The sequence below is a fragment of the Lynx canadensis genome, chromosome B3 (assembly GCF_007474595.2).
Source record: "Lynx canadensis isolate LIC74 chromosome B3, mLynCan4.pri.v2, whole genome shotgun sequence".
In the NCBI taxonomy this organism is placed as follows: Eukaryota; Metazoa; Chordata; class Mammalia; order Carnivora; family Felidae; genus Lynx; species Lynx canadensis.
Window position 1 is genome coordinate 125,167,964 of NC_044308.2, and position 13,425 is coordinate 125,181,388.

At 38.7% G+C, this 13,425-nt stretch overlaps 1 protein-coding gene across 1 annotated transcript in view; it reads right to left on the reverse strand.

Moving 5' to 3' along the window:
* Positions 1–756: 756 nt before the first annotated feature.
* SEL1L (SEL1L adaptor subunit of ERAD E3 ubiquitin ligase) overlaps positions 757–13,425 on the reverse strand; it is a 53,055-nt gene continuing 40,386 nt past the window's right edge. Inside the window, 4 exon segments of the mRNA XM_030319724.1 lie at positions 757–5,022; positions 7,095–7,223; positions 11,370–11,542; positions 12,707–12,781. Coding sequence (XP_030175584.1) covers positions 4,813–5,022; positions 7,095–7,223; positions 11,370–11,542; positions 12,707–12,781 — 587 coding nt within the window. The 3' untranslated portion in view covers positions 757–4,812.

Here is a 13,425-nt window from a genome sequence, read left to right on the forward strand (position 1 = left end):
TACTGTTTGAGTTGGCTGCTACAAAATTAGGGCCAGATTTGCATAGTTCATTTCTAACATGCATTTTGGGTACCAAGTGACTCCTCTTTACTTCCTCTTTACTCAGATCACCTTAATCTATATAAATTTTATCATTGTGTGAGGCTCTGTAAGCTCTCAAAAACTTTCTGGGACAGGGCAATGCATAAAATACACTTTAGATACATTTCACTATGTATCACAGGCTGGTTCAGGTCAAAGATCTCAGAGATTTAAAAAGTGGTAATGGAGGGGGCACCTGGTTGTGTCAGTAGAGCATGTGACTCTTGATCTCAGGGTAGTGAGTTCAAGCCCCATGATGGGAGTAGAGGTTACTTAAAAAGTGGTAATAGGGCAAAATAGGTAAAACTTCCAGTTATAAATAAGTCATGAGGATGTAACCTCCAGCATAGGGGACATAGCCAATAACACTGTAATAATTTCATATAATGCCAGATGGTAACTAGACGTATGGTGGCGATTTTATAATGTAAAAAAAAAAAAAAAGTAACATTTCTTAACATATTCATATTGTCCCTAGGGCAAAATTCAACTTTTAAAAATCTGAATTTAGGGAGTTAAAAGTAAATGAAAGATGGATTCAAACTACTCCAAATCAATGTTCCCAGAAGCTTCTAAAATTCCAGAACGGGCCATTAAAAACTGAATATTCAGGTTAAAAAAACCCAAAAAACAAAGAGTCTGACTGGAAAGGTGGTCATGGCACATTACAGCATACAGGATAACCAGAGGTGGAGTCTTTATTTCACAAGTTTCAAGATACAGTACAAAACGAATCTGTACATCTCTCTATTAACAGGATTTGTTTACACAATTATATTACACTTCACCAGCCTTTATACCGTATTTAATTAAATACAAAATAAATTTACAAAAAAGTCTACCATGGTGTTCCTTCCAATGCCAGCTTATGGTCTTTTTTAAGCTTCTCCTAAGTATTGACAGTGGTTATACCTTGATCGAATCGACACTATGATTTTTTTGTTTTAAATCAAAGAGACTAGTGTCAGCGTGTTTGTCATTGTAAACAGGAAAAACAGTGCGTGTAAAGAGGACTGCCTGCACGTAGCCAAGACATCCTTCCCATGCACACAAAATCAGAGTTTTGCCGGTGCAAACAGTCATTTTAAAAACACAAATCATTTTTACTGGGGGTATTTTAGGTTTTCTTGAACTACCTAGTGGCAGGAGAAATTTAGCTGCTTTTCAATGACTGCCACACATTTAAAAATCAGGTAGTGCCTCAGTGTGGTGTTCAAAAATTTTCCATTTTCATTTATAGTGGAGGACAATGACTGAGGAGAAAGATTTTCATGAAAATCGTTTTCTTTTGCTTTATTTCTTGCATTCTCCTAGTCATAATGTGGTGCAACACGTATTAAACTCACTTCCAGAACAAATACTGGCTGTCCTCGGGGCAAAAGTAGCCCATTCTGCTCTTCTTGGCAGGTGAAGGGGCTGTTTACCTGACACTGTTTTGAAATGTGCATGTGAAATGTTAGTCCAAACCTCTGTGAGGGAAGTTTTTTTGCAGACGGGGCTAGACAGTAATACACATGCTACACACATGAAGAGCTGTGGTCTCCATTTACAGGCTTGCATGCATACTTCCAAAACACCGGTTTGAAGAACAAATATGAGCAGCAAAGAAAAGAGGGAAAAACGAAGCAAGGAAGAAAAAAAACCCTATACAAAATACTTAAGTTTCCCGGAGGCAACAGCAGCTCCTTAAATAAAGCATCAGATCATGGTCAGATCATGGTAGAGTTTCTACAACTTTCCAATGGTACAGAGACAGAACAGCTTAGCAGTAAAACTTTCACAAATTAACCTTATATGCACAAGGGTAACAAATCCTCAAGAGTATCAAGATAAACGATTCCCAAGTTAATCTCATTTCAGTGCTAAATAATGAATTTTGAAAAAAAAGGGGGGGGTTACTTTTTCTGTGACACTGAATATTAACCAAAAATGAGATAAGCCTTACTCAGAGAACAGAAACAAAAAAATTCAACCACAGAAAGAAACAAAACAAAACAACCCCAAACACCAATGCTACCTCTGTGACATAAAAAAGAAGAAGAATGGTCTCAAAACTCTGGAACAGTTGGCTAACCACAAAGCACACGCACAGGAGAATATAAGCTAAGTGGAGTACTACTGTCGTCACCTTTGATGGCAGGAAGACAGGCTATTAAAGGGGTCAGGAGACAGGCTACCATGGAGAAATGAAGCTGTGCTCAATCTGCTAACTCTAAGTTCTAACATTAAAACTCCTGAATTCTGGAGTTAGTTTAATGTCACTGACATTAACTAGCTTTAGTTACTGTCATTTTATTCAAATGGATGCCATTTGATTAGGTAAGTATTGAGCATTATTTTAGGAGAAACACCAAACCCAGTTCCTACTTGCCTAGGTATTATGTCCTGTGAACAGAAAAGAAAAAGGGAGCAGAGTATTTTGAGACGGTCGTAAGGACTGAAGTCACAAAGCCATCTAGGAACTAAGTTATTTTAAATAGACCGTTCAAATTTCCAGTAGCAAAGGACTCAAGGGTTTGGCAGGACGGGGGGAAAAGGCCAAGAAAAGGGTTAGAATATTAGTAATAAAAAGGAAATGGCAAGTAGTTGTAAACTAACAGGAAGTTTGTTATTGCATGAAGAACAAGACTGCGCTTTCCCATCTGGCTTTATTAGGTAGTGCACACTGTTTTTATAAAATGTCTTCTCAGAGTGCTAATGGAGGGAAGTAAAGCTAGAGATAAAAATGCTGCTAAAGGAGAAATCAGGTGGGTGGTAGAGGAAACAAACAGTTGTTTACTCACCTTAGAGGGGTTTTTAAGCATTTAAATAAATTACAACAGTTCTTTCGAAAAGAAATGTGGCTGCTACCGTGAATTACAGTTTTGAAGGGTGAGAAGACGCAGTGGTGAAGACACCAACATATTGTATCAACTGCACTCAGATCTCTCTCTCTCTGTGTAAGAGATCAAAGAAGTATTAATATTTAAGAGCTGCCCAAAGCAAGGGGATGTTTTTGAGGGTGGCGTTTCCTACCTTTCAGATATGCATTTATACATATGGTTCCCTCTGTGGCCACCTCTTCAAATCTGGAAGCAACTACGTGGGTGTAAAATTTGCTTACCAGGTTTCTCAGAATACTCTAAACACACACGAAAAGCATACAACTTCACATTTAAGCCTTCGTGTTCATTACAGACTACTTAAATCTAGTTCTAAATACAATCCCAACTTCAAAACCCAAAGTCTTACAACTCTACAGGTAATAAACTCTTCAAGTTTTCTGGCAGATGAGGGACTACGGAAAGAGTATAAAGGTTAATATAAACAGACTGAGGTCAGTAGGCATAGAAAGCCTGCTCAGATACTAATGTAGTCTCAGACTAGACATAGGCTGGTGAATACCACCATCTGATAGTAAAAAGAAATACAAATTCGGTTTAAATTTCTTCATTTGTATGGTATGTGAAATCCTCGGTTTTCTTTGTTGTTGTGTTTCACGCTATTTAACCAGACTCTGAAGTATAATGGCCTTGATTTTCCTAACGTCAACAGTGGGAGGGTGGTGAATAGGACAGCTAACAAAGTGGTTGACTTTCTACTGTAATATAAAACTGCAGAAGTAAAAATCTACCTGAACAGTATAAACAGGCTTTGGCTTTCCTCAACCACTGAGTTTAATACATCTTAGATTCTCAGAGTTTTAGTTTTATAATGGTAGTCACTGTATGCCACATCTTGGCAATAATATTTCAAATTTAAAGAATTCAGGAGGGTGCAAACTGTTCTTTTGCAATAAAAAAATGCAAAGTAAAATAAACCCTGGGAACAAATGCTTCATCTTTCAGGAAAGTGTGTCTATCATTTTGGTACCCCACCCAGAGTTCTTTAGTATTGTTCTAATTTCTCCCACTTAGTCCATCCTCTGGCTTCCGGATCAAGGCTCTGTATACTCAAAACAAACAAGCAAATTACATCGAGTAGGTGGGGCAAATTCACATGTTAGCTCAAGGAGTCAGTTCACAATGTTTCATCTATTCCATTCCAGAGAAGTGAAGTTCACGTAAAACTCTTTAACAGGACTTTCAGTCTTTGAAGGACACAAGTACGGTATCAAGTGTGACAATCACCAGTAAGAAGAAACCTCCCAGCCTTCCCTTTTAAAATAATATGTTGAATACGCATACTTGCATGTGGATTGGTAAAAGTTTCTCAGTTATTGCAGTTCTGAAACACTTTGAAGACTTTTTTTTTTTTTTTTTACTTTTTTTACTTAAAAGGCAAGTTCTATTTTCAGACTTTCAAACATGTTAAGGTTAAACTTGCAACTAACTGGTTTTTCCTTTTTACAGTGATCAGTTTTTAGTGTTGATGCACAAGACCTTAAAGGTGGTTGATAGAAGAACTTATGCACATTGAGAGAATGACCAAAAGGACCCAAGAAAGACAGCTGGGTACAGCAGACATTGCGTCTCACATGTTTCCAGGAAAAAAAAATGGGGGGGGGGGGGGGGAAAGCCACTGAGAGTTGTTACTCCATACGGCACTGAAACAAACATTCAACTCAGTTTAGGTAAGAGTTACTTATCCCTGAAAATAAAGGCATCAGATTCTAAGCAGCTTTAGGAATTCAATGTTTCCTTGTGCCTCTTCCAGGAGGTGACCACTGATCCGAAGTCCTAAATCAAATGCAAGTGTTCTCAGCAAACAATTTCCTTGGTTGTCACTGATCAAGGCTGGACACGGTGGCTGTTACTGTGGTGGTTGCTGCTCTGGTGGCCCCTCCTGCTGCGGTGGCACTGGCCGTGGCCCTGGGGGCCTGGGTAGAGGCATGTCCTGGTGCTGCCTCTGCCGGTAAGCTATAACTGTTCCCAACAGCAAAGCGATGATGGTCATGAGGTAAAGGTCCCACTCAGGCCCCAAAAGCTGGTCCATGTCAAGCTGGGTGAACAGATCTCGAATCTTAATGAGAATAATATAAAAATCATTACGATCACTAAAATGTCAGAGAAGGAAGCAGGAAAAAGTTGTATCACAAATCAGAGACGAATACAGAACTTATTAAAATAATTGGTTTTAGGAATGTTTTGCAATGGCTTAAATAAAAAGGCTTTAAGAATTCAAAAAATAATGTGTCTCAGGAACTGAGTTATTATTTCATGACAGTAGATGATACAGAATGTCTAGCCGGGTTCCTTTCCTTTCCATCAGTAATCGAATGCATGCATTTCCAACCACTTTTCACAGAAAAGATTTGCAAGGAATACTGGGGACAATGGAAGGCCACGGGGAGGCAATCAGTCTCTCGGCACTTGTCACCTATCTGTAGTGATGGCAGCCCTGTTCTCATGACAGCAGGGTTATTTCACTTCCTCCCTCATCTAGCTGGAGATGGCAGGAATTCAAGCGTTTAATAGCTGAATGACTAATGCTTTTCAACTAGGATTTCACTAAATATTTAACACTTTTGAACTTAAACTTTAAAGTTATGTTCTTAGTCCATAATGCTTTGTTTAGGTGTCACTTAAGAGAAGTTACTCCTGAAATTTCCTGACTGCTACTTACCTACGAAGGAAGTAAACATGCGGTATAATCCTTTATATTTAACTAAAATTATATTTAAAAGGTCCCCATAATATAGATTTGTAGATGCAGGTGCTAAATTTTCCTCGAAAAAGATTCTAAGAAACTATTAACTGTGTTTCCTGGGGTGGGCCTGTGATAGGGGAGTTTTGGTCTTTTCTGCACTGGCTTTCTCACCATCAGTACTTGGTAAACTCTTTCTTTGGTTGGAATATCTAGGTGGTAGGCTTATGGAGCATTTATTGTCTTCTTATACTTCTGTATTAAAAAAACAACAAAGATAGGATACACTTAGTATGGTATAAGGCGTGACTAAATCCTAGTCTGTAACTAACAGTTCTTAGTCTTACAAACTGTGAGAGACAAGGGTCTGAAATAGCCCCGAGAGAAAACAGCAGGCTGCCACACTGTTAGCTTTTCAGGTGAAAGGAACAAGACTGTTTCCACTTAGTGGAGGGTACGGCGCATCTGGCTCAGGGCCAGCAAGCATTCTAAAGGTGCCATTACAAGTGTGTAAGCAACCAGAGGACGGAGTCCAGGAGTCCCAACACCTCCAGTCCTTCGGAGCCCTATGCGGGGAGGACCTCAGTACACGAGACAGGGCTGCAAAAAGGAACATCACCCTTTCCACCTGGATCACACAGGAGGAAAAGCCCTTTCTGGAATCTAATGTGAAACGGTGTATCAAACCTGTTCTGAAAGATGTTAATGAAAGGACTGAAACATCATCCTGTTCTGGTCTGGAGTAAATTCAAGTTTTGTAGCCCTTGTTTCTGCACACATTTCAGGACTTTCGGAGTTAAATCCTGTTCCAGTTAATCCATTATAAGGAAGTACAGTTAACAAAATGTAAAACTGGAGAACCCAAGAGCACCTACACAGAAATACTGGTAAATAAGGTCAGCAGTTTTGAAAGGAATGGGGAACCCACCTCTCGTCTAGGTTCCACCATGAGCTTATTTAAAGTAGTTCAAGGTATTTTTAGAGAACAAAGTTCGAGACGTGTTTTTAACATGTTTCTTGCTAATAGCACAATCTGAAGTACAACAGCCTGGGCAAGTTCTCAGGTTCTCCTTCTCCCTTTTGAAGGGTCTGGTCTGAGTCACTGCCAGGCAGTCACCTGATTTAATGTTTACTGAATTTAGTTAACCACACCTTCAAATCGCCAAGGGTTGGTCTTGGTTTTCTCTGAGCCAGAAAACACCTGCATCAGTGGAAACTGCTTTACCACCTGGAGCTACTGTCAAATGGTTCCTGAAAACATGCTGCTCTGTGGCTATGTTCACCCCACAGCTGATGTGATCTCCTGGTCCTTCATCTGGGGCAGAAGGGAAAGCACCAGACCCCTGAAGGACACTCCTCCCTTCTCCCTGAACTTTTCCAATAAAAACTTCTGGACCGAGCAGCTTATATCACTTATATTTTAATTAAAAGAGGCACGGAACACTTACGTTTGTCTCCCGGATGTACTGCAAGAAATACACCACAGCCAGTTTGCATAGTGCTAGGAAGACTGGTACCTGTGCGTCTGGGCTGGCTTCGGCCGCCATGTCATAAAAACGTTTTGCAAGGTGAATATCCTATAATACAGGAAATAAACCAAAATTCATCTCTTGGTACAATAAGTAAAATAATATTATTTAGTTTATATAGTCATATTGTATCAGTTTGTGCATTCAGAGCATTGACTTTACCTTTCAAGTTTTCATTTTAAAATTTCCCTTACCTAAAAGGATAAACCCCACCCTTAATTGGGTAATATTTCTTTAATCATCTAATGGCTTAATTTTGAAAAATCTAACTGAACAATGTTAAGGTTTAACTCCTGCTCCTCCTGTCTGACATCCTACTTGCTGTGTACGCATAACACTGTCACTCTGAAGACTCCTGGCGGCAATCTAGAAGTCTCAAGTTCTGGGTCAAGTTAAGTAAGTTTCTTAAAACTTCAGTCAGTGTAAGCAATTCAGGTTTCAGTTTGGAGCAGTGATCCTCAAACTGGTAATATGCTCAAGATGTTTCAAATGGTACTTGCATGGATAGTGTTAAGGGACCTGCATGCTGGGTTTCCTGCCTTAGACATATTTCCGTAAGGGGTGAAATGAGTCATTATGAATCCGGGCCCAGACCGAGTGCTCTGCATTCAGATAAATGTTGAATGGCATGGGGAGACACAGTGAAATTTTCATTTAACAACGTCCCTTTCTCCATGCCCTGACTACTGTCAAAGGATACCAAACTCCAAGGCAAGAATTCCATGAGACATGGGAAAGAAAGGCTAAACATTAAAAAGGACCTTCCCACATAGTTCAATGTAAGCAGTTACTGTCAGCTCTTCCCTATACTGTCCCTAGGGGGTGTCGTTAGTGAAGAAGGGCACCTTCCAACCAACAACAGTACTGGGAGAGTCAGTGTCTTTGGTTAAAAAAAAAAAAAAAAAAGGTAACAAGTTTTTTTCTGGACTGCCACATTCTTCAAGATCATGGATCAAACTTTATGTGACAACATAGACTTTTGTGTGGATAATTCAAAGGGATAACTAAATTTTATCAATCACATCCTGAATTATTTACTCTGTGTAACACCAATCCTCATTTAATCCTTAATATTTTTCTAGCTGTACTACACGCTGGATTGATAGTTTTTAGTAGTATGTAAGTTTCCTTCTTTTAAAATTGGGAAAAAATAAGAAAAGATGATGATGGATAATCATGGAATGAAACTAATGGAATCATTTTTTTTACACATGATTAATTATTCCTAAAAGCTGCATCCCTGAGTTCTGTCCTCCCCATTCTTATCAAGGGAATACTATGCTCTTTATCATCGTCTTTATTGACAAGAATTTATATAAGCTACATATAACATTATATTGCAAATTACGAGAATGCACACTAATTAATTTTCTTGGTTTCTAATCTATTATAAAAGCAGACTGTCAGAGTTCTATCACTTTAATTTTGATTGCTTTCAGTAAATTATTATGAAGTGTATCCCAAAACAACCACAACTATGTGTAATCTTTATTAGTCATCAAACACACATTAATTTTATTTGAATTAAAAAAAAAAATGCAGTCTTGCTGATGGAGGCAAAGTCTGACCTAGCTGAGTGGTCTGCCAATTAAGAGAGGCTCTGGTAGCTTGGTCAACATGGCAGAGATCTTCCACAAACTGAATGTACTCCATCTGCAGTTCCAGAGTCTTGATAAAACTATATTCAAGTATCTAATAGTAACATAAATGTAAAATATGAAAATTTACATATTGGGATTAAAATACATATTCAAATGTGGTAAAATAAAAGGCACTTTGACAAAAAATGGTGCATTAGCAAAATGAAAATGAGTAACTTGCCCTTAAGCACATTAGGTCAACAAAGTGTCTCAGTGATGAAGAGGAATATAATTAGTTATCTGATAAACCTAGGTAAAGCCTTTCAGCATTCTCCACAGAAACTAGAAAATGAATGACTCCAGTGACGAGGGAATAAATAAATGTATCCATTCCAAGTCTCCAGTTTCCAACAAGATTGAAGGGGGACCTAACCAAAGTGTCAGTGACAGATCACTCTGATTTTTGGCATATGTTATAGACTAAATGTGTCCCATCCTCCTGCTAAATTTCTATGTGGAAACTCTATTCTCCCTCATGTGATGGTTGGGATTAGGAAGTGAGGTCTTTGAGAGGTTATTAGGATTAGATGAGGTTAAAGGGGTAGAGCTTTCATGAATGAGATGAGCATCCTTAAAGAATCCCTAAGTACTTGCTGCTTCTCTCCTGCTCGTTGCTCAGATGAGGACAAAAGCCAGAGGACAGTGTCTCTGACCAGGAAACAGGGTCTCCTCGCCAGACACCAAACCTGCTGCCACCCTGAACTTCAACTTCTCAGCCTCCAGAAGTGTGAGAAATTCTATTATTTAAGCCACCCTATGGTATTCTGTGTAGCAGCCTGAAGGAAAACAGCAAGCAACTCAAAAGCAGTTTAAAGAACTAAGTGACCTTGCTATAACAAAATTCTCCCCAATTCCCATATACTTGTTTATGTGAACAAGGTTCCAGCCATACATTTATAAAATAAGGGGTGCCTGGATGGCTCAGTTGATTAAGTGTCCAACTCTTGAGATCGAGCCCTGTGTTGGGCTTTGTGCTGATGGCATGGAGCCTGCTTGGGGTTCTCCCTCTCTGCCCCTACCCCATTCACACTCTCTCACACTCTCAAAATAAACTTAAAAAAAAAAAAAAAAAGGAAATTAATGCTAAATTTACTCAATGATACTTAAACTAATTTTTAAAAGATGCTCCATTCAACTCATTAAAAAATGCATTTTTAAGGGGCGCCTGGGTGGCGCAGTCGGTTAAGCGTCCGACTTCAGCCAGGTCACGATCTTGCGGTCCGTGAGTTCGAGCCCCGCGTCAGGCTCTAGGCTGATGGCTCAGAGCCTGGAGCCTGTTTCCGATTCTGTGTCTCCCTCTCTCTCTGCCCCTCCCCCGTTCATGCTCTGTCTCTCTCTGTCCCAAAAATAAATAAACATTTAAAAAAAAAAATGCATTTTTAATAATTATCACAAAAAGTAAAATTTTAGTGAAATTCATAGTATTATGTTGATTTGTTCAATATTGTATTGATAATTAACCAACTATGGCTAGTATCTTATGAATTTTTCTTAACACTTAGAGCCTATAATCATAGGAAATAAAATTCAAAATTTGAATTTACATACTTTGTTTCAGGTAAGTATGATTGATCAGTAAAATATCTAAGCATTAAAAACATTACATTTACATGCAAATCTATGAAAACAATGACTTGAAAATATGAATTCAGGAAGAAAAGGAAAAGACACAATTTTCATTTAATAAATTTGCTGTGTTTTTAAAAAAATTAATGATGAGGGTATCAACATTTTGGTATTTGGAGTAACTTAGTCATTTTATTTAAAAAAAAAGGGTTGATGCTTAAAATAGGTAGAACTCAGACCTGAAGCTTATGATGAAAAATTTTAAATGTCAAATTAAATATGTGCAGGAGAGGGGTGCCTGGGTGGCTCAGTCGGTTGAGTGTCCTACTCTTGATTTTGGTTCAGATCATGATCCCAGGGTCATGGGATCGAGCCCTGCGTTGGTCTCCACACTCAGTGTGGAGCCTGCTTGGGATTTTCTCTCTCTCTCCCTCTGCCCCTCTACCCCTGTTTGAGCTCACCCTAATTTAAAAACAAACAAAAAAAATTAAAATAAATAAAAATGTGCAGGACAAAACACAGTTGTTCAAAATTCTCTTAAGGGCATATAGGCAAAAAGTTAAGACCATGGCTCTAAAGAATGTTAGACTCCATTAGGAAGGTATAAGAGTCAGAAATACATTTGTCAGTAGCAAACATCTTACTTCATTTCAAAATACTTTACAAAGAACAGAATTTGGCTGAAGATGGACAGATAGTTTCTCAAACAAGGAGTTGCTGATCGAGGCAGCATCATATTTCCATTTCCACGACTCTGCTTTTGGCTTATCGTACATAAAGCAGTGTGCATGTGACAGCAACATGCATATGTCTGACGACGGGAGAGGTGCAAGGGTGGGCTTCTGAAATATTACAAAACTGCCTCATAACTTAGTACCTAAAATCGGAGCACATTCCGAAAGAAAGCCTATTTTCTAGAAATAAATGCAGACGTTTCCCCCAAATCACAATTACATCATTCTAACATTTGTTTTGAAGCCAGCCTCACCTGTTTAATGCCCAGTCCTTTCTCGTGCATATACCCCAGATTAAACATGGCTTGTGCGCTGTGTTGCTGCTCGGATGCCAGACGATAATGAATGAACGCAGTCTCGTAGTCTACGTCAGTGCCAAATCCATAGAAATGATAGTCTCCAAGCTTAATTCTAGCCACCGTATAGCCTTAAACAAAAATTAAATGCAAAACTGCCAGTAAATAAAGTGCGTTTAAAACGGACCAAATTGTTGTTTCTCCTCCTGTTAACATGCTTACATAAAACACAATTTTAATTGGTAGTATGAAAACTTTATAACAAATCCTTCAGCCAAGCTATAAATTCAATAAAGATTGAAACTAGAGGTATTACTCTTCTGAAGCAGGTTCTGCAACAGGGAGAGGTATAACAAGGTGGGTGGTACTCCCCATGTCACAACAGTACTCTTCAAATGAGCATGTTCTAGTCTATCATGCCATTTATACTTTCTTTTCCTTTTTTTTTTTTTTTAATTTAAATTCTAGTTAGTTAACATAAAGTATAATGTTGGTTTCAGGAGTAGAATTTAGTGATTCATCAAATACAACACCCAGTGCTCATCATAACAAGTGCCCTCCTTAATGCCCATCACCCATCTAGCCCATCTCCCACCTACCTGCCTCCATCAACCCTCAGTTTGCTCTCTATCGCCAAGAGTCTCTTGTGGCTTGTTTCCTTCTCTTCTCTTTGTCCCTCTCTTCCCATAAATTCATCTATTTTATTTCTTAAATTCCACATACGAGTGAATATGGTATTTATCTTTCTCTGGTTGGCTTATTTTGCTTAGCTTAATACATTCTAGCTCCATCTATGCCACTGCAAATGGCCAGATTTCATTCTTTTTGATGGCTGAGTAATATTCTGCCATTTACATTTTAAAGTAGTTCAACTGGACCATTGTTTAGGTTTGAAGAAGGGATAGCCAGGCACTGTTGAGAGGAGTATGTGTGAGAATAAAATAGTCAAACAAAAAAAGATGGGGAAAGGTTAAAATCTTTTTGGGTTTTAGACTAATATTTTATTATATATTCCATGTGATTCTCATTTTATGCAATATAACTGGCTTCAAACAAAAAATCAAAGAGTAAACCATAACGTGATATAAATGACCAATCACAATTCAATAATTTAGAAACCCTGTGACTAGAACTTCCGTTTTAAGAATAGATAAATCACGATGCAACTTAAGCAACAGTTAGTATGTTGATGAATGACATTATTTAGTTTTTACGGGAGATTCAAAAAAAACAAACAAAAAGTACAGAAAGATCCCTGGGTGAAACTCTTGCCCTAGAATGAGTGGGCTACTCACCTTGGGAGGCAGCCCTGTTCCAGTGCAGCAAAGCTCTGGGGTAAGTTTCATTCTCACCTACAATGGTTGCTTCTCCTACAGGGAAGACGAAATAAATACAACTTAGGCATTTAAGGAAAGGCACTAGACTTTTAGGCTTCATTTACAAGCTAGGGTGGATATGTGGAGCATAACTGGGATACAACAAGTATTAAATGACCAAAGTATTGTATTGAAATTAAACAAGTATTAGAAGGAAATACCGAGTTCATTTTTTTTTTTTTTCAACGTTTATTCACTTTTGGGACAGAGAGAGACAGAGCATGAACGGGGGAGGGGCAGAGAGAGAGGGAGACACAGAATCGGAAACAGGCTCCAGGCTCCGAGCCATCAGCCCAGAGCCTGACGCGGGGCTCGAACTCACAGACCGCGAGATCGTGACCTGGCTGAAGTCGGACGCCTAACGGACTGCGCCACCCAGGTGCCCCGCGGAAATACCGAGTTCAAAAGAATCACTGTAAGCAGGACAACACTACTTTCTGCAACATGTTTTATCCACAGAACTAATCGGACAGTAACCATGGAGCCACTTCTAGGGATCTACAGACCACTGGAAAAATGAGGTTCTTCTATCTGCTGTATTTTGAAAAATGTGTTTACTGAAAGCAGTTAATTTTGTGAAGAATGGCAAATTGATTTCTACATCAACGCTAATTGCAAAACTAACTTTGATGGCTTAG